Source organism: Schistocerca cancellata, chromosome 4 (assembly GCF_023864275.1).
Source record: "Schistocerca cancellata isolate TAMUIC-IGC-003103 chromosome 4, iqSchCanc2.1, whole genome shotgun sequence".
In the NCBI taxonomy this organism is placed as follows: Eukaryota; Metazoa; Arthropoda; class Insecta; order Orthoptera; family Acrididae; genus Schistocerca; species Schistocerca cancellata.
In genome coordinates this window covers 594,832,155-594,854,205 of record NC_064629.1, presented here as the reverse complement: position 1 = coordinate 594,854,205, position 22,051 = coordinate 594,832,155, and the positions used below count along the sequence as shown (strand labels likewise).

The 22,051-nt window shown below is 37.2% G+C and overlaps 1 protein-coding gene across 1 annotated transcript in view; it reads right to left on the bottom strand.

The window, feature by feature from the left end:
- Window positions 1-557: 557 nt before the first annotated feature.
- Window positions 558-22,051, bottom strand: part of LOC126183183 (pyruvate dehydrogenase (acetyl-transferring) kinase, mitochondrial) — a 361,965-nt gene continuing 340,471 nt past the window's right edge. The window contains exons 6-8 of the mRNA XM_049924914.1: window positions 17,020-17,134; window positions 12,197-12,306; window positions 558-2,281 (exon numbers count right to left, since the gene is read on the bottom strand). Coding sequence (XP_049780871.1) covers window positions 2,141-2,281; window positions 12,197-12,306; window positions 17,020-17,134 — 366 coding nt within the window. The 3' untranslated portion in view covers window positions 558-2,140. The remainder of the gene's footprint in view (window positions 2,282-12,196; window positions 12,307-17,019; window positions 17,135-22,051) is intronic.

Here is a 22,051-nt window from a genome sequence, read left to right as displayed (position 1 = left end):
AAATAAAGTACACAGCTCTATCATCAGTCATTCCATATTGTAAAAGACAGACCATGCCTGCTTATCATAGCATGCTGCCTACAGGGACACAGTTTCAAGTCCTGGTCCAGCAAATGGTTTTAATATGTAACATACAATACAAATTTCCCTGCTATTTTAATTGTATTTAATTTCACAGCAGAAAGGTCATCTTAAAAACAATAAGCTATTGCTTTTATGTTAAAAATACACAGGTACTTCAACTAGTCAAGCAGTCTATAACATTTTTAGGAGAGACACATATAAAAACATCTTTGTTAAGATACAGTTTCCAAAGAAAAATTAAAAGCAGAGAATATGACACCAAACAAGAAAGTCAAAATAGAAAACTGAAACTTATGCCGAAAGAGGGGAAAAAAGGCAACAGAAATCAGCAGCTGAAACTGTGGTGGGATGGAGTATAAAACTATTGACATCATGCTTCTAGAAGGGATGGTTGTTTTCCTTTTTTTTCTTCTCTTTGTGTCAGAACTGAAAGGGCAAATAAGGAACACTTCTCTTCCTCAACCCTCAATTTTCCCCCCCTTAACGTCTCAATGCAAAAATTCAGTTCTAATGTTGAAAGCTTGTCTCAAACAAGTTTTATTTTCTACTCCTCATGAGACAGTTTCTGATGTTGAGAGCAAGGATAAGCTTTTAGTCTATCTAAATATCTCTAGTGAAATAGAAGAATTAAAAGTGGAGTTACAGAAATGACAAAATCCATGTTCTCTGCATGTGAGTGACTAAAGCATTAAAGTTGAGAATTAATTAAAAATTGAGTTGACTGCACCATCATAGTGCACTATTATATGATTGAAACTGATTTCCAAAACAGAGTGCTGCTCCCTGAAATGAGTAACTTTTAATAAAAGACTATTTTGTCCTCTACTACACTTCACTGCTAATACAGAAAACAGATACAGAGAAAGATGGGGAGGAGTAAACATTGTTGCAGTTAATATTGGATCAAACAAGAATTTTGAGATATTGAGAACAATTCAGTTTTAACAACTGCTGTCCTCAATAATTACTCATAATATGATTATAGGCTGCCATTTCATCTCATGATTTGAGTTCTCTGTCCCTTCTAATGAAAATGATTATTTATTATCCAGTCAATACAATAACTTAATATTCAACACAATTTAAAATGTGATATACAACAACAATAATCTAATTGAAACAGTACACTGCACGTAAAGACACAATTCTGAGAAAGAATCACACCTTAATCAATAATGTTATGTAAATTAGTAAATTAAAAATGACATATTTTGTACTGTTGGAATGTAAATAGGTATATTATTGAAATCCAACATGTAAAACTCTTTAAAAATGGTAGGTTCTGTTCTAAGACATGACATCTTATTGTAAAATTTGCATAGGTAAACAGAAAAGGGAGATAGGAAAGCCATGGTAAATGCAAAAACTTACATCATACCATAAAATAACAACTGCAGTCACAGCACAAACAACAGGCACAAGAACAACAATAAAAGGTGAAGAAAGCTCTCAGCTTTTCATTTATCACCCATAAGGAGCTTGATTACTAACATCTTTCTGTGTAGTTTTACCCACAGAAATATGCCTATTAAGCATAAAATCTGAACATAATCTATAACATTTACATTTAATGTTAGATGTATATTGCACACACATTGATCTAGTTACTGATAGACTAAAGAAGTCCTTAAAACATACTACAATCATACTGTACACAAGAAAATTAAAAGACTGGCAAAACTACCAGTTACACGTGTGCAGTTCTGTGCTGAAAATACAATATTTACCCCTGTTTCAAATAAACTTCAGTTGCTTATTTCTATCTGCAGTCTTATTCTCTTGCTCTCCATTGCCTCTATACAAAAAAAAAAGGTTCTTTATGTCTGCTTATCACCTGCAAATATACACACAATTATAAACAATATTGTTATTCCCAATAAATGATGACAAATAAACAGTTGAGGATAAAGTCTTTTCTTGGAATTTCACCCATAATGGAAGATCTGTCTCTTCTAGAAATTCAAGAAGTCTTCATCCAGAAATGGATCCACTTCCATTTTTAATTTTAAAAGCTTAGACAGGAGTAGTTCACATGAAATCAACCATGCAACATTGGCTAGCTTCGTAATCGATTCATCGTCAAATGCCGAATGTTGGAACAGTTGCTCCAATCTCCCGTAGGGATTGATGTGCGATAATATTTTGTTGATGTCTTGTTGAAAATTGGAAGCAATTCATTTGCCTCATTGGAGAGTGCCTAAAAAGAAGTTCCCTTTATTATTTTTAGTTATGGCAGTCATATAAACAAGAGTAAACTTATCTGTGTTTTCCCTAAAAGTATAAGTGACTGTAAAATCAATAAACAGCTTACATTAAAAAGAGCACAATTTATTTCCTTGTCACAAATCACATGTAGCTGCTGAATTCCAATATATTACACATGTGCACATTAGTCTCCCTTTCCATCAGGTCTGTTAAAAGGAGAATGATCCTAACTCAACATGTACGTAATAAATTGAAATTCTAGAAAGGTGTCGAGAATAAACATGTTTGATGGGGAAAAAGAAAGATTGGGAAAAAATAAAAATTTAAAGTAAAGTAAACTTCACTTACTGTGATGAAGAAAATGTATAATTTGCAATTGAAATATTTAGTAATATAATAATTATATTATTATAATGATTTTAAGTGTCATACCTCTCAGGTAAAGAAACAACAGCTGATTTATTAATAAACAAAATTCTATACATAATTACAGACCATATTGCAAGACAATGACAGGTTTCAATTGTTTTTAAGCAAATATAAAGAACACAGCTGAAGTTCCTTTTAAAATCATTTATTGATGATTTGCTATTAATTTAAATTAGTATCCTTAGTGTGGCAAGTACTACACTCAGTTAAAATCATGTAAAACAATTAAAAAATTAAAAGCAGTTCATGTGTATGTAACAAAAGCATACAAAGCATCCAACCATTTTTTAATGGTCAGGTCCCCATCACAACTACCCAATGGCGATTAGCATACCAACTGAAATTAGTAGTGAAAGCTCAAAAAATCATTTTAAAAGCAAATGGAGTTTTACTCTGAATGCTGTAGTTTTGTAGAAGTTCTGTGCCACAAGGAAAGCAAAATGACCATTTCATATTACATGCTCAGACAGCCTGAAACGAGATTTAAGGCCTATTAGAATATCAAACTACACTATCTGGTCAAAAGTAACTGGAAACCCCTACAAAATGTAGAATTGAGCTCTAGGTGTTACGAGAGGCAAATCTGCCAGTATAAAAAGAGGTGGGGAGTAGGACTGTGTGGTCCATAGAGAAGCACTGACAGAAGAATGGGTCAATTAAGAGAGCTCCTTGACTTCGAATATAGACTAGTCACTGGTGTAATAAATCCATCTGGGTCATTTAAACCATTCTGAAGCTGTTCAAGTCCAGTGTTGGTGATGTGGTTGTGAAGAGGAAATGTGAAGGAATAACTTGTGAGTTCCAAAATGTTACCAGCAGTGCAGCTAGCACTATGGCTGTGTGGAAGGAATTAAGAAAGAATGGTATACAATGGTTGAGCAGCTCCTCATAAGCCACAAATTTCTATAATCAATGCTAAGAAACAATTTAGGTGGAGTAAAGAGTGACACCACTAGAGAGTGTCATGATTAACCTTGCAATACCCTGTGGCAGTCCAATGGAAGGGTTTAGATTTGTGAATGCCTTGAAAACATTACTTGCCATTGTGTGTAGGGCCAATAGTGAAGTACAAAGGAGTTGGTCTTACTGTATGGGGGTGTTTTTTGTGGTTAGAGTATGGTCTCTTTATTGCATTTAAGGAAGCAGTAAATGCAGAAGAATATGAATACATCTCACAATATTGTGTAATGCTTATGGTAGAGGAACAGTTTGGAGATGATGATAGATTGTATTAGTATGACAACGCACCCTGTCATAAAGCAGCATCTGTGAAACAATGGTTTCTGCACAATAACATTCCTCAAACAGACTGGATAGCCCCCAAGACCTGACCTGAATGCAAGGAGACACGTTTGGCACAAGTTGGAATGACAACTTCATTCCAGACCCCAGATTCCAAAATCGCTAGCTTTCTTGGTTTTGGCTCTTGCAGAAGGATTAGTAGGCTGTTGTATCTCAACAGGCATTCAGACACCTCATTAAAAATGTCTCCAGCAGATTTCAAGCCATTCCAAGAGACTTTCTAACCAGATAGTACTTGGGTTTCACTATAGAAGAAGCTAACATAAGCCTCATTCAAAAAAATTACACTTTGTCACTCAGCATGCCAGCCATACTGACCATGTATCAATTTCTCTCCATTGCATTTGCAGTTCCTGGACAACTGAAGCCAAGCCAAATGGTGAATATGCTACTAATCTAGCTTGCTGCAAGCAGCATCAAACCATTGACGAAAACAAGTCCACCACTATTTTAGTTGTCTAGTACTGAGCCAACACCAAGGACTAAGCTGTACAATCCATTATAGTCACACCAACAAGATAGCACTCATTCATTTTCCTTTCATTTGCATTACTGTTCATAGCTATTAAGCTCACCAAACCTGTGACTATTAGGGTGTACTGTTACCCTTCCCTCCTGCTGGCATTTCAAAGGGTAACATATACCTGCCACCTGGGTCCTCCCAAAACACACATAGCAGCAGAAGAACAGTACAATCCTTATATTCCATCATGCCTATCACTTTCATTAAAACACCTTAACAGTGCTATGTGTGAAACATGTGAGGGCCGACATTTGAAACAATGTTCAAATATTATTCTCATTCTTTATAATTGTGGTGTGATATCATTATATGAAGCGTGCGCACGAATAACGCTATATGGCACATTTTGACATTTCGTAGAATTGCGTGGAAATATGCTGTATATGGCAGTCTGCATCGCCTGCTGTTATAATTGACAGATTCACCGTCCGAGGGAAGCACTTAACAGTGACGAGACATGCACAGTTTTCGTGCCTCTGTGCGAACCATGCTGTATGTTACAAGAATGGTGGAGTGCAGCAAGGTGACGCTTACCGCAAGTGGTTTGAAACATAGAAATAATGCATGGAAAAGGAAAATTAACATTGGCAGGATATTAAGAGGAAAAGGCTTTGTGAGGCTGGACTGGAACATAAATCATGAAAAGGAAAGGTAGTTCCTGCGAAACAGCCTCCAACATAGGTGAGTGGAATAATGCTGTACGGGTTTTGTAAAAAGGTGTATGTCTTTAGAGAAGCATATGTGTCCTGTAAAGTGGCGATGTGTCCTGTAGAGTACATGGCTCTAATGACATGTTATGTGTATCTTCTGAAAACATTACAGTAAAAGTATGTAACGTGAATGAAATTAACTACAGTTCTGTAGTTATCATTGGCGAAAAAATAGAGTACTCAGTCTGAGTAAGGCTATATTATTAAAAGAGAATGTGAAATTTGATAATATAGTTAAATATTAGGTAGCAATAGTGATTGTTTTTGTGATTCAGGATCATGTATGCAGTGCAGAAGAGTGCTCAAAAGAAGGATGCAAGGACATAAACCTGGAAATGAAGTTAAAGCTGTACGAAGAATACCATGCCTTAACATATGATGAGCAGTCCATATACTTAATAAAATCCATGGAAATAGGCATGCCAGCCAGGCGCAAGAGAGGTAAGACAGACGATACTTCATGGAAAGAAGCTTCTTTCAAATTCAAAGTTTACTCAAAAGAAGTGTGTCAAAAAACATTGCTTGACATATTCTCCATCACCCAGTGATGAATGCAGGCTCTGCAATGTAAAGTAAAAGGTGAAATAACCACTCCTAAAGACGGTAGAGGAAAACATTGCAATCTAAATCTACATCTACATCTACATCTACATTTATACTCCGCAAGCCACCCAACGGTGTGTGGCGGAGGGCACTTTACGTGCCATTGTCATTACCTCCCTTTCCTGTTCCAGTCGCGTATGGATCGCGGGAAGAACGACTGTCTGAAAGCCTCCGTGCGCGCTCTAATCTCTCTAATTTTACATTCGTGATCTCCTCGGGAGGTATAAGTAGGGGGAAGCAATATATTCGATACCTCATCCAGAAACACACCCTCTCGAAACCTGGCGAGCAAGCTACACCGCGATGCAGAGCGCCTCTCTTGCAGAGTCTGCCACTTGAGTTTGTTAAACATCTCCGTAACGCTATCACGGTTACCAAATAACCCTGTGACAAAACGCGCCGCTCTTCTTTGGATCTTCTCTATCTCCTCTGTCAACCCGATCTGGTACGGATCCCACACTGATGCGCAATACTCAAGTATAGGTCGAACGAGTGTTTTGTAAGCCACCTCTTTTGTTGATGGACTACATTTTCTAAGGACTCTCCCAATGAATCTCAACCTGGTACCCGCCTTACCAACAATTAATTTTATATGATCATTCCACTTCAAATCGTTCCGCACACATACTCCCAGATATTTTACAGAAGTAACTGCTACCAGTGTTTGTTCTGCTATCATATAATCATACAATAAAGGATCCTTCTTTCTATGTATTCGCAATACATTACATTTGTCTATGTTAAGGGTCAGTTGCCACTCCCTGCACCAAGTGCCTATCCGCTGCAGATCTTCCTGCATTTCGCTACAATTTTCTAATGCTGCAACTTCTCTGTATATTACAGCATCATCCGCGAAAAACCGCATGGAACTTCCAACACTATCTACTAGGTCATTTATATATATTGTGAAAAGCAATGGTCCCATAACACTCCCCTGTGGCATGCCAGAAGTTACTTTAATGTCTGTAGACGTCTCTCCATTGATAACAACATGCTGTGTTCTGTTTGCTAAAAACTCTTCAATCCAGCCACACAGCTGGTCTGATATTCCGTAGGCTCTTACTTTGTTTATAAGGCGACAGTGTGGAACTGTATCGAATGCCTTCTGGAAGTCAAGGAAAATAGCATCTACCTGGGAGCCTGTATCTAATATTTTCTGGGTTTCATGAACAAATAAAGCGAGTTGGGTCTCACAGGATCGCTGTTTCCGGAATCCATGTTGATTCCTACATAGTAGATTCTGGGTTTCCAAAAACGACATGATATTCGAGCAAAAAACATGTTCTACAATTCTACAACAGATCGACGTCAGAGATATAGGCCTATAGTTTTGCGCATCTGCTCGACGACCCTTCTTGAAGACTGGGACTACCTGTGCTCTTTTCCAATCATTTGGAACTTTCCGTTCCTCTAGAGACTTGCGGTACATGGCTGTTAGAAGGGGGGCAAGTTCTTTCGCGTACTCTGTGTAGAATCAAATTGGTATCCTGTCAGGCCCAGTGGACTTTCCTCTGTTGAGTGATTCCAGTTGCTTTTCTATTCCTTGGACACTTATTTCGATGTCAGCCATTTTTTCGTCTGTGCGAGGATTTAGAGAAGGAACTGCAGTGTGGTCTTCCTCTGTGAAACAGCTTTGGAAAAAGGTGTTTAGTATTTCAGCTTTACACGTGTCATCCTCTGTTTCAATACCTTCATCATCCCGGAGTGTCTGGATATGCTGTTTCGATCCACTTACTGATTTAACGTAAGACCAGAACTTCCTAGGATTTTCTGTCAAGTCGGTACATAGAATTTTACTTTCGAATTCACTGAACACTTCACGCATAGCCCTCCTTACGCTAACTTTGACATTGTTTAGCTTCTGTTTGTCTCAGAGGTTTTGGCTGCGTTTAAACTTTTGAGTGAAGCTCTCTTTGCTTTCGCAGTAGTTTCCTAACTTTGTTGTTGTACCACGGTGGGTTTTTCCTGTCCCTCACAGTTTTACTCGGCACGTACCTGTCTAAAACGCATTTTACGATTGCCTTGAACTTTTTCCATAAACACTCAACATTGTCAGTGTCAGAACAGAAATGTTCGTTTTGATCTGTTAGGTAGTCTGAAATCTGCCTTCTATTACTCTTGCTAAACAGATAAACCTTCCTCCCTTTTTTTATATTCCTATTTACTTCCATATTCAGGGATGCTGCAACGGCCTTGTGATCACCGATTCCCTGTTCTGCACTTACAGAGTCGAAAAGTTCGGGTCTGTTTGTTATCAGTAGGTCCAAGATGTTATCTCCACGAGTCGGTTCTCTGTTTAATTGCTCGAGGTAATTTTCGGATAGTGCACTCAGTATAATGTCACTCGATGCTCTGTCCCTACCACCCGTCCTAAACATCTGAGTGTCCCAGTTTATATCTGGTAAATTGAAATCTCCATCTAAGACTATAACATGCTGAGAAAATTTATGTGAAATGTATTCCAAATTTTCTCTCAGTTGTTCTGCCACTAATGCTGCTGAGTCAGGAGGTCGGTAAAAGGAGCCAATTATTAACCTAGCTCGGTTGTTGAGTGTAACCTCCACCCATAATAATTCAAGGAACTATCCACTTCTACTTCACTACAGGATAAACTACTACTAACAGCGACGAACACTCCACCACCGGTTGCATGCAATCTATCCTTTCTAAACACCGTCTGTACCTTTGTAAAAATTTCGGCAGAATTTATCTCTGGCTTCAGCCAGCTTTCTGTACCTATAACGATTTCAGCTTCGGTGCTTTCTATCAGCGCTTGAAGTTCCGGTACTTTACCAACGCAGCTTCGGCAGTTTACAATTACAATACCGATTGCTGCAATAGGCCACATGCCATATTAAATGACGACAGGGCTCTTATTTGGCAACACATATCGAGTTTCCCAAAGCAGATGAGCCATTACAGCAGGAATAAATCCTCAAAAGAATGTCTGCACCCCGATCTCAACCTCTGTAGAATGTATCGGTTGTTTACCGAAAAGTTTTCTGATAAGTCAATAAGCAGGTCATACTATCAAAGTATGTTTCAAACAGATTTTATTCTGCATTTTGGAACACCTAGATCAGATACTTGCAGGCTGTGCAATTTGTTGTTTAACAAAATGATTGCAGCTTCAGATGAAATAGAACTGCACAAGATCAAAATTGAGAGTCAGTTGCATCATTCAAGGGCAGACCAAGCATACAAAGTCCTAAAAAACGATATGGAAATGGCTAAGAGGAATAACAATATACATGTTATATGTGTTGACCTAGAACAGGTTTTACTTTGTCCTACATTGATTCATTCCATGGTATTCTACCAGAGACAGCTGTCATCGTATAATTTCACGATTCATGACATTGGTACTGGAAACATCACCGTAAATTTGTGGGATGAATCCACCGCAAGGAGAGGTTCAGCCGAAATAGTTTCCTGTCTGCTTAAATTTGTAACGCACAATTATGATATGCTTGAAAAGGTATGGAATGAAAACTGATTGTTTGGTCTGACCGCTGTGTCAGGCAGAACAACAACTGGAGAGTTTTAGCACTTTATTTCTATCTGATCAGCTGCAAGTATTTTACAGAAATACATCAGAACTTTTATGTTCGAGTCATAGTTTCCTACCTTGTGACAGGGATTTTGCAGTCATCGAGAAAAGAAAGAAAGTGTCAAAAGTTATGGTTCCTTCAGAATGGAAGCACGTCATTGCTGAGGCCTTTGTCGATCCTTCAAAACTGACCATTCACGAGATGATTATGGAAGACTTCAAGGACATAGGATCCCGGCTGCTTTGAAAATTACTGATGTACTTTGGTTGAAGCTGTGTAGTGACGATCCTCTAGGTTTAAGCGTGCGCCGTACCCACAATGTGCTTCGCCCATGGGAAAGACACTGTATTGTAAAGCATGGTTGTGAACATCAAGTAAAAAATTGTCCATTGCCTTCTGAATTCCAGTTGCTCTATAACAGGACACTGAAAGTTCATAAGGAGAAGAAAAGGGATCTATTGGACATGACAAAATATATGGAACCAAAATACAGGCAGTTTTATGAAAAACTGCAATGTGACAACTGACTATAATGTACTAGATTTGAGCCTAAACTTGATAAACTAATGTTGTTTTTAAGATCAAGCAATTCAGTTTACAATAAATATTATTTAGTATCTTGTTTTAAATCTCTTACTTACTATTTTCGATTCTAGACACCTTATAATTACAGCAGAGCACTGGCTGATCTGGAATAACACTGTATATCCATTGCCATACAGCGTTATTCCATTTTAAAACTTACTTATTTTCGAAAAATCTGTGCTTAGTGCAATTTTAAAAACCAGAAATTAGTATTTTCCACAGTCTGTATGCACAAACAATACATATCTGCTATTACATTATTATATCATATTAATTCTCTGGAACTAACAGTTTTTGTCAATTTCCCAACAACTGCAAAATGTGCCATACAGCATTATTCGTGCACATGCTTCATATGTTGACATTTATATATTCATTCTAGGTTGTATGGTTATGTAATATGAAACCAATTACAGCCTGACAATATATTGCAATCTGGACCATAATTTTTAGTAAAATTTCAGATATTATGATGATCATGACAGATCATGAAATTAATGAAACTCCTGTCCAATAATATTCAGAAATGAGCAAAAAATTACAGAATTGTCAAAATCTGATTTGATCCATTATAAATGGTTTTTGAAAGCCTGCAACTGTAGAAACAATAGGTTTGTTTATAAATAACTCTATTATTAGAATTGTCAAAGTTTTCTCAAGACTTATGAATTTAAGTGTGTTTAGTGAATACTGACTTTAGCAACAAAAGAACCAGGAATGTTTCAACTTACACCTGTAGGTGAGCTTAGATGCCATTTAAAATGAAGAATAAACAGTTTTATTAGACGAAGATATTAAAACAGTGATTTTTTTTTTCTTTTTGTGGAATTGCCTCTGCCACCTATCAACATACTTGTTTCTCCACTCTTCTACTAGCTGCTACTACAACAGCAATCAGCTACAGAAGTTCAGAAATTTTAATAACTTTTACACTGGTTTCTCCTATTTCTGTTAAAAGCAAGAAGGTCCTTTTGATCCATAGAACTGTTGTACTTGCACCCAAGATAAAATGAATCTGACATCTTTGTATTCATTGTTGTCACTGAACTCCTTTCCATAAGTACTTTACAAGGTAGTAATATATTCTTACATTTTACCTGTCATAAATATATAAATTTAAATGTTACCCAAACAAAAAACAAACCGTTTCTTTTTTAAATTGTAAATAACAACACTACTGTAGAGGTTTCACTTTAAGCCTGTAAGACTCCCGAGGCATCCACTGATGTGACTCTTGTTGTTGAATGCAACTGAATATACTACAAATTTTCACAAAATCGGATGAAAAGTTATTTACCAAGAACCAACCTTCATTCAATTCATTCATTCATTCAATTGATTTCCAGACAAAGATATCAGTTTGGTTACCTACTTTCAATGGAATATTTTCCATCAACTATCACTAACGAAGATTAGAGGGGAGGATCAATACCTAGCTAATAATGAACCACATGTTGGGAGAAATAAGAATATGACTTTATTTTGGTAGTGAGGAAGAGGGGAATGGGTTAAGTACTTACAGTTAGCATTTTCATTCTATCTATGAATCTGCATGGCATTCTGACTGTAAACTTATCATAATTTCCACATTTGAGTGCAGAACATTTTCAAAAGTGAAAGAATGAAATAACAGTTGAAGAGAATAATATGTGAAATCTATCAAGACCCCAAAAAAGTACAGAAGATAAGACGTGGAAAGACTATGTGGAATACATACATGCATTGTTTACACTAGTCATTGAGGTTCTTTATCAAGTATTCAGTGTTCTTGGAGAGAAAGGAAACTTAATGTGAAAGACAGTTGTGATCTATTGCTAATTGTAAAAAAGCAGCGAGATTTGATGTTGAGGCTTATGGTAAAAATCACTGCTATATAAATGGAAATCAACTTTAAAAGAAACTCTTTATAAACTTGTTATCTGCATTAGTCAGGTTGTTGGACTGCACAAGTGAGCACTCTATCATCGAGATCTGGCTTCAGCTGTACAGAGTCCTTTGCTTGTTTCCATCAGTCTCCCATCCTAGACTCTCTCGTTTCTTACTATTCATGATTTGTAAGAGACTACAGCAAACATCTTTCCATGATTGTGTGTGTCATGGTTAGAATTTTACATAATTCAATATCTGTGCATAGAAATTACTTTTTTTCTTTCAAATTGACCATAAACTTAAAAAGAAAACCCACAGAATAATATATATCAAACCTTCATGTAAATTATAGTGTCTGTTCCATATCCATCACAGGAAAGCAGCATCAAATCCCCATGGAAATACCTCGCATACAGACGAGAAATTGGGAGACCATAACCGTAACCTAGAAAAAGTTCAATTATGACTCAATTTTGATGGTAGAGAGTGACAGAAAATTTAAATTGCTTAATAAATTGCTACTTCACATAAATTTTGAAATTACAGCAGCTACGCTGATTGGTCATTGGCATGAACTTACTGTGAAAATTACATTAATACAGAAGATAAGCTTACAAAGGATCTGTCACTTAAAATTTACTTTGAAGCACTATACAGCTTATAGAAACTACATAGCCTCTCATTTATTATCCACTTGGGGGCAAAAATATCTGTGCAGAACAGTCTCAAAATGGCCATTCATATGCTCATATTATTTCAGTTTTTACTGAACAGGTAGTTATGTCATTTCATGTTTTTAACTTGTCATAAATACAAACCTCTCATTCAGTAGATGGCTCATGGTTCAATTTGGCTGATTGATTGTTAACAGTAAGCACATATTTAGTATTAGATACACCAAAATAACTCGTGTAGAAATGGGAAAGAATTAACTCTCACTATAATAGAGAAACCGAGTGCTGCTTCTTCTTCAGAGCACAATTCATTAGCTGGGGTATCAGGTTCCAAGTCTCATCTGAACATGTCCATTTCACTGAACTTGGTGCTCCACTGTATGCATTACACATACATTATGTTATCATTTAATCTGTCCATCGAACTTTTCAGAGACCAGTCGTGTTCTAAAGTTCCTACATATCTGTCTTGTCACTCATCTCAGTTTCTTTATTTCTTTTTAACATTTTAACCAGCATCCTAGTCAAGCTTCATGCTCATTTGGAAGAAACATCATTTTACATACTTATGCAGTTATCACTCAACTGTCTACAGAGGATATCCACAATGGTCACTTGGAACAGTTTACAATAGCCCCCAAGCTATATATTTTCATATATGATTAATTTCCACTGCATTCAGTGCATCCCACAACACTTCAAAATCACTCACTTTTTTTTCTTTTTTTTCTGCAAGCAATTTGAAGTAGTTAAACACATTAACAGTCTCTTACAGCAGCTCTGCAGTCAAAGAAAGTTCATTTTGATAGACATTATTATGCTCTTCTGTGACTTAAGATTGACACTGTTCAGCATGTAAATCCCCAGTTACTGCATTTCATGAATTCAATATCTTATAGTGGTGAAAACACATCTTCATCTTCCTACACTCCCTTCTTTTTAAGTGACAAGCTGCAAAAAAATGCAATTCTCATAATAAGATAGATCACTTCAGAATTTTTGAGCATTTATTTGCATCATGAGAGAGAAAGAATTAATTTGATCCTCCAGCAAGAAGTATGGTATCCAAAATGGACACAGATTCTGCATTAAAGTGTGGTCTTACAGAAAGGTGTGAACTGCAGGTTCAGAGAGGACCACAGGATTCTCTATCTATTTGTATGTCACACTTCAGTCCTCCTACAGTAGTAGGACTAATGAAAACTGTTAATCTCAGTAGGATGCATCTTCAATATGATGATGAAACTGCTCCCTTAGAAAATGTCTCCTGATTAAGCACGGTCTGAAAAATTGTACAGGAAATTGATCATATTCTTTCTTGATTTCATTGTAGCACCCCCAAGACCAACAAATTAAATGCTATTGTGGTGCTACAGAAGAATGCTGAAGATTAGATGGGTAGATCACGTAACTAATGAGGAAGTATTGAATAGGATTGGGGAGAAGAGAAGTTTGTGGCACAACTTGAGCAGAAGAAGGGATCGATTGGTAGGACATGTTCTGAGGCATCAAGGGATCACCAATTTAGTATTGGAGGGCAGCGTGGAGGGTAAAAATCGTAGGGGGAGACCAAGAGATGAATACATTAAGCAGATTCAGAAGGATGTAGGTTGCAATAGGTACTGGGAGATGAAGAAGCTTGCACAGGATAGAGTAGCATGGAGAGCTGCATCAAACCAGTCTCAGGACTGAAGACCACAACAACAACAACAGCAATACTGTTTGAAACTACTTAAGCCCTTGGCTATAATGCATATGGACAATGTCTTGAAAAGAGGTTATAAGATTAACAACATCAAAAGTATGACAAGGGTAATGGAATGCAGTCAAATTAAATCAGGTGATGCTGATATAATTAGATTACTAAATGAGATACTAAACATAGCCAAGTTTTGTTACTTGGACAGCAAAGGAAAAGATGATGGCCCAGGTAGTGAAGAGGATATAGAATGCATGTCAACAATGGAAAGAAAAGGGCTTCTGAAAAATAGAAATTTGTTAACATCAAATATAAACTTATGAGTTTAAGAGACATTTATGAAGTGATGGTAATGAAATGTGTATGATAAACAGTTAATGAAATACGAGAATACAAGCTTCTGAAATGTGGTATTATAGATGGATGATGAAGATTAGGTAGGTAGATCAGGCAATTAATGAAGAAGCACTGAACTGAATTGAGGATAAAATAAATTTATGACACAACTTGAGTAAAAGAAGAGGTTAGTGAATACAATACATCTTGGGCATCAAAAAATAATGAATTAGGGAATGGTAGGAATTTGAGTGGTAAAAATTGTACCAGGAGGCCATTGTTTGACTACAGGAAACAAGTTCTAATGGATGTAGGTTGCTGTAGTTATGCAGAGATGAAAAGGTTTACACAGAATAGACAGCAAGGAGAGCTGCTCAAAACCAGTGCTCACACTGAAAACAACAGCAACTACCAACAGATCTAAAGATGCACAGAATAATGTTTGTGATTTGTCCACTGGGAGCCTTGCAGTGCAAACCTTCAAAGTGTCCATACTATAGCAAAACATGCAGTTTATTACCATACATTACTTACATATGGTACATATTATCTGAAGTAAATCAGTTCTGTGACTTGCTAATTTTAAAAGTATTTTTGCCTCATACATACTCTTCTGAGTGTGTGGAAAGTGACAGAGCAGCAAATTAAGGAGCTTGAAACAGCACCACCCTTGAAAGAACAGCACTACTGTAGGCAGAGCCACTTCACTAACTGTCAGTTGAGTGAAATCACAGTCACTCACCTACAATAAATGTTTCCTCCAATTCCAGTCTCACTGCTTCATGTCAAGCTCTACTTTGCTACATCCTTCAGTCTCCCTTTCGGCATGAAACACTACCTGTTCCAGCAAATGACTTACTTTTCTTTCCTCTTGAACTGCCTATGTACTCCGTATGAAAAAAATTCAGAAGGATGATATTCCCAGTTACTTCACACCTGTTTTTACCTACATAGTAATCACTTTATCTATAAAATGCCCTTTTTTATCTTACAAATTACAATACACACAAGTTTTATTAAAAAGCACCATTTACAATATCAACACTATACACTGATGAATCAGGCCATTGTTGACCATCTGGTTAATAATGCATTGGTCCACCTTTGGAATGCAATACAGCAGCAATTCTGCATGATGTGGATTTTACGTGCTTGACAGGCTTCCATAGTTACATGGTACAAGATGCCTATGCACAAGTCAGACAGTTTCTGTAAATTAAGGGCCAGTGGTTTGCGGGCATGGACCTGGCCCCCGATAGTGTCCCAGATTTGTTCCATCGGGTTCAGATCAGACAAATTTGGTAGCCAAGGCATTAATGATACTTCACTATCATGCTCCTCAAATCATTGCAGTGTGATTTTGGTCTAGTGAGATGGACAGTTATCCTGTTGGAAGATGCTATCTCCATTGGGGAAACATCAAGCATTGAGGGAGGTAGATGTTTTGCAATAATGCTCACATAGCCCAAAGCTGTCATCATGCCTTTGATTACTATCACATATTATATTTCCAGCAGTTATTCATTTGGATGATGACATATCTTGGCACAGTTGTAACCTGGCATAACAAGAAAAGTGATTCATGTGACCAAGCAACATGTTTCCACCTACAGTCCAATCTCGATGAGCCCGTGCCCACTGCAGTCTTAACTGATGATGTCATTGAGTCAACATGGATACATGTAGGTGTCATCTGCTGCAGATCCTGAAGTTCGAAAACGTGCACTGAATGGTGTGTATTGAAACACTTTTGTTTGAACCAGCACTGTACTTTGTCATCAGACCTGCTACAGAGTGCCACCAACCCTGCTTTATGGAGAGGGCAAGCCTATGATCTCCATGTTCTGTGATGAGGCTTGGATGTCCCAACATCTTGTCACCTGCTCATGCTTTCACCATTATTCAAACACTTTACCAAATGCTCATGACAGTAACACGAGAACAGCGAACCAGTTTTGCTGTTTGCACGATGCTCACTCACAGGGGCCAGGATATAACAATCTCTGTCCCGTGCCAAAGTCACTAATGTCCATGGATTTCTCCATCTGTGGCCTGTATCATCACTACAATGATTCCCAACTCATCTGTGCTCTGCTTATATACCTTCCTTATTGCTTCATGTGCCTGTAACACTACCGAGCATCATTAAATCTTCCGGTGGGCAGCTGCCATAATGTTTTGAATCATCATTGTACAACATAGCACTATATAGTGAAGACAAGTGAGAAACAAAATTCTGGACACTGCATTTTTCTTTTTACATAATACTGTATCAGTACTCACTATTTTACAAAATGCACATCTGATTTTGATGGACTGATGTCCACATTAGATGATTTGTTTTAACACGGAATTTTGAATAATTATACTCTGAAACATAAATAGGGATGTGCAAATGGAATACAACAAAATTTAATATTTTCCCTTCCTTGCACAAATTGTACTTTACCTGCAAGGGGTACAGTGTGAGCATCAGATTTGGGTGGCTGTGGAGCTGTGGAGTACATGTAATGAAACAACTGATCAGTTGCACTTCGGGGAATTCCACCACCTTTGTCTGAAACCTGAAACAGAATTAAAGACTTGGAACAAAAATCACAAATTGAAACCCTAGTAGAACATAGTTTTTTTCTTCACCTTTGAGGGTATGTTTCTGATCTTTTGTCAGTATTCTTAATATCATATTCAATAGTTCTGGAATAGTTTGTGACATTCTTCTTAACAAAGTAGTTTTACAACTCTAAATAATTCTGTGTTGTAGAGAAACAGAAATGTCCATCTTTCAGGAGACAGTTAACGTGTATCTGTGTTTTTGATTGTGCTTCAATAATAAACCTACTTCCAATATTAAGTGATGGATTGAATTGACAGCTCAGTTATAATACCTGGTAAACAAGCCTGATGCCTACATGAATGTATATTCAGCTTATGCCTTCATATAGATATGGTTAATTCTTTTAATTTCTTTTTTATATTTTTTTCAGCAATTCATCTACATGCCAATATTGGTGGCTTTTCATTCTGTACACATGTCAAATGATCCAACAGTGATAGATAACTGGCCACAGTTATATTTCTGCCTTTATAAGCAGTATATGATGATTATGACCAGATAATCTTAAAATACAGTGATCAACACCTAACCATCTGACAAAATAGTATTTGGCATTCAGAGCACATTTTTAGTATCAGAAAAGATTCAAAAACCCAATATACGCGTTGGACAATATGTTGTTTCTAGTTAGACAAAAAAGAATCTGCTTTGTTGTATATTAAAAAAATTGCAGTTCTAGAGAATGTTGACAAAAGTGAAATTTGGTGAAAGTTTGATTGTAATTTTTTTTACCTGACTTCATTGTACAGAGACTTGACGTCAGGATCTTTCAGCTGATCTTGAATGGTTCCAGGGATAAATTACTCATTATGCTAAAAGTTTGAGATGTTAATAAACTCACAAGAAGATTCTCTTATTGATTATGTTGATACTTTATCATTATGATTTTAAAGATTTTATTATTTATTTTTGTAAAGTGGTTGTTGTTTATAAAAGACTTTTTGCAGATAATCAAGAGAATTGTTTACTGAAGCCTATGTTGTAACTAATGGACACAAAATATTTACTAAAGATGCTATACGCATTTTCACTTTTAAAGCTAGCAACTAATCCTTTTCTGGTTCCACCAGTCTTCTGCTCCACTAAATCACATCCTGATTTTATTTCATTTCCTGACGGGATTATATCTTCACACAATGTACAGTAGGCCCTCAATTACCCAGCTCATGACTGTCTGGCATCCATTCTATCAGCCTGCTTAATGCAGTCTACTTAATTAATATCATAATACTTCTCTGTGATAAAATGAGGATTAATTTATTGTATGTACCTTATGGTTTCTCCAGCTGCATATCAGATGTCCAAAGTGCATGCAGTGTTAAACTGTAGTTTTGTGTGGTCATTTATGTTTCAATTTAACTGTTTGAAAATTGTGATAAATGAAAAGAACTTGGAGTGACTATGGATCTGAAACTACATGCCTTTACTGCGACTCGATTCTGGGTTATCAGCCAAAACTATTGCTTTGGAGTCGGATAGGAAAAGTGCAATTGGATACTGGAAGAAAAACTGTACAGAAATTGAAAACTGGTGTGCTCCCCAAGCTAGTGGAAATGGAATAAAAGTAAGGAAGACAATGCTGAAAGATAAGCATAAAGAAGTTGAGGAAGCTTCATTTTTGTGGCATAAAAATTTAAGAGGGCTGATACTGCAGGAAAAAGTGTTGCAATTTCAGAAGCAAATAGAATGAGAATATTCAGCCAGTGATTAATGGCTGGATCAGTGGTAAAAACAATTTGGTATTTGCCAGATTACCATTAATGGAGAGGCTTGATCTGCTGACAAGGAAGCTGGCCCATTGTTTAAAGACACTACTTCACATTTAATTGACAAGGAGGGAATTTCTGGTGAATAGATATACAGTTGCAATGAAAGTGATTTAAGTTACAAGATGATGCGTACAAAAACATTTTCTTCAAAAAAGGAAGCTGCGGCACCCAGATAAAAGAAAAGTAAGGAATGAATTACTATACTGGCTTGCAGTAAAACAACTGGCAACCACAAGCTTAGCCTTCCATTAGTAGGAAAATCACAGAAAACTAGAGCTTTCAAAAGTCTCAAATATCAACTCATCAAAAGAAAGCATGGACGAATTCAGAAACCTTTAAAACCTGGTGCCCAAACGAGTTTTCACCAGCTGTAAAGAAACATCTGAAAGACAACAGTTCACCGATGAAAGCTCTGCTGCTTCTTCGTAATGCACCTTTGCATCCTGGCAGTGATGTAGTCACAGATGGAGTTATCAAAGCTTTACTTTTACTATCAAATGTAGGTGCTCTTTGTCAGCTGATGGAGAAGGGCATCCTTTAAATGCTAAAGAAGATATATCACCACCATCTCCTCAGTTCATTGATATTAGCAATATATATGGCTGAATACAGGAAGGCTGTAGAACTATTCTGAAGAGGACTTACTTGCTAGATGTCATAAGATGGCTGGCCACATCATGGGAAGAGATTCTGAAGATACCACTTGTAAGGTCTAGGAAAATTCTTTTAGGCCATGAAAGTGGACATTTTCACTTCAAATGCATGTGTGACTCAGAAGTAAAATATGTAAACAATGATACTGTTTTGTTGCTCAAAAATGTATTGGGCTGTGAGGACATCGAAGCTGAGGATGTCAGGGAATGCGTTACAAATGATGAAGATAAGTAAATAACTGGCAATGACATTGTGGAAATGGTGATGCAGGGGGGAGCAACCAAAGGGGAGGAGAAATCTCATCCCACATCCAGAAGGGTTCAAGATGACTGAGGCAGTGTTGCAGTACATTAGTGAGCAGGAGGAAGCAACATCAGCTGACATCATCTGCTTGTGTAAGTCGAGGGATTTTGCAGCATGGAAGAGGGTAAAATGATGGAAATTGTCATCTACTCAAAGACTTTTTTAAAACCTCAAACCTATATGTTTCATCTTTTTTGTTGGGCCTGGCTTTTCACATGTGCATAATCATACACTCATACTTTACAATACAGATAGTTTTATGTTTCCTGTAATAATTTTTGATGGCTGCAGTATGCACATAACAAACATTTACAACTACCACATATTAAGTAAGAAATAAAAAAATGAAATCAAAATAATCTATATGTTAGGCTGCATCATATTTCTTCAAAGAACTGATCTTTCAAACTCTCTGGTGGCATCTTCTTCTGGATTTTGTAGTGTCCACTGTAGACTGAACACTGTCAGAGACCAGTATTGCTTTCTCTTATAAAGGGGAGTTTTCCTGTACTTGTGCTGGAGGAGTGGTATTACCGAGTAAAAATCTTGGTCTACTATCGGTGGGCCATTGTCACTGGATATTAAGATAAGTTTTTCTGTGTGCATGTCAGAAGGGGGCTATTGGCTAAACTCCCTGTAGCTACCATTGATGGGCCAAAGTCAATGATTAGAAATGGATTTTTCCTGTACTTATGCTGGAGAAGATTTATTGGTTAAAAATTCCTCCTGCTGCTATTGGTGGGCCCACATCATTGGCTAGAAGGGAAACAGGCAGAGCAGGAGAGGGGGAATATTATTGCCTTTAGAGGTGGCTTCCAGGGTGCTGTTTGTACTGCTCGGATGCTGGGGCAGCACATTCACTTCCTTGATGGCAGGGAGCCATGATACCAGAAGCCTATAGGCACCCTGTCTATTGAAGTTACATGTGTTCTTAGACATTTCAATCACTTCTTGGACTTTTCTTCTATAAATGTTGGTTTCCTGAGCCAGTACATGTACCTTAATGAAATCCACTACTTCCAATTTCATACTTTGTTTCAGCCACATGTGGCATTAGTGTTCCTTAATACATTCTTTAACAATCCTTTCCATTTTGCCTACATACACTCTGCCACAGCCGCACATCATTTCATACACGCCCCTGTGACTGGCAAAACATACACTACCAAAGGGGGAGTCACATGTGAAACGACACACGTCATACACCAGCTGTTATGTAAACACTGTTCAGCCTTTTACATCAGCATGACTACCATGAAATTATCAATTAGGATGAATGGGCATAGGCAGAGGGTATACACTGGCAACACGCAATATCCTGTTGCAGAGAATGTGCTACAACATGACAATCGTGACCTTGGCACCTGTTTCACCACACGTGCCATCTGGATTCTTCCCCCAGACATTAGTTTCTCAAAACTCCACAGGTAGGAACCAATTGCTACAACATGTCCTTGGTTCTCACCACCCACCTGGCCTTAATTTACGTTAATTTCTTCTGTCTCAGCATTTATTCACAGTAACTCCTCTTTTCTTCACTCCATTATAGGTTTCTACATCTTTCATTGACTTGTCCATGTATTTTTTGCCACCCCCTCCCACCTCTGTTATGTACAATGCACTTAGCTTTTCACTCTTATTAACTCATGAATGATGTTTAAGCAGTAATCTCTGTATTCCACCTTTAAGCTCTCACATTTTAAAATCTCATTCAATGCACTCCCCAACAATCAGTCTTTCCTCCTCATCCTGTGTGGTAAGTCTCCCTGACCCACAGTCTACCCAATTTCCTAGACCACTCTGGTTCTTTTCCTTCACTCCTTTTCCTTCCCCTTGAATCCCTCTACCTGAAGAAGGAGCTACTGGCTCTGAAAGCTTGCCTAATTACAACCATCTTTTGTGTATGTGTTCTGCCACCACTAGGTGAGTAGATTTTTTATCTATCCAATTAAATTATTTTGTCAAAAATTGAATATACTGGGTGAGTCATGTAACACATATCACACCTTTTATTTTGTGAAGGGTTTCAGATATCAAAACAAGATTTTGGGTAAATGATATTACACTAAAGGGGATGTACTTTGGTATTTGGCAAAGAGCCTTAATTGTTGTATCGAGATATTGAACTGAGTCTGATTTTT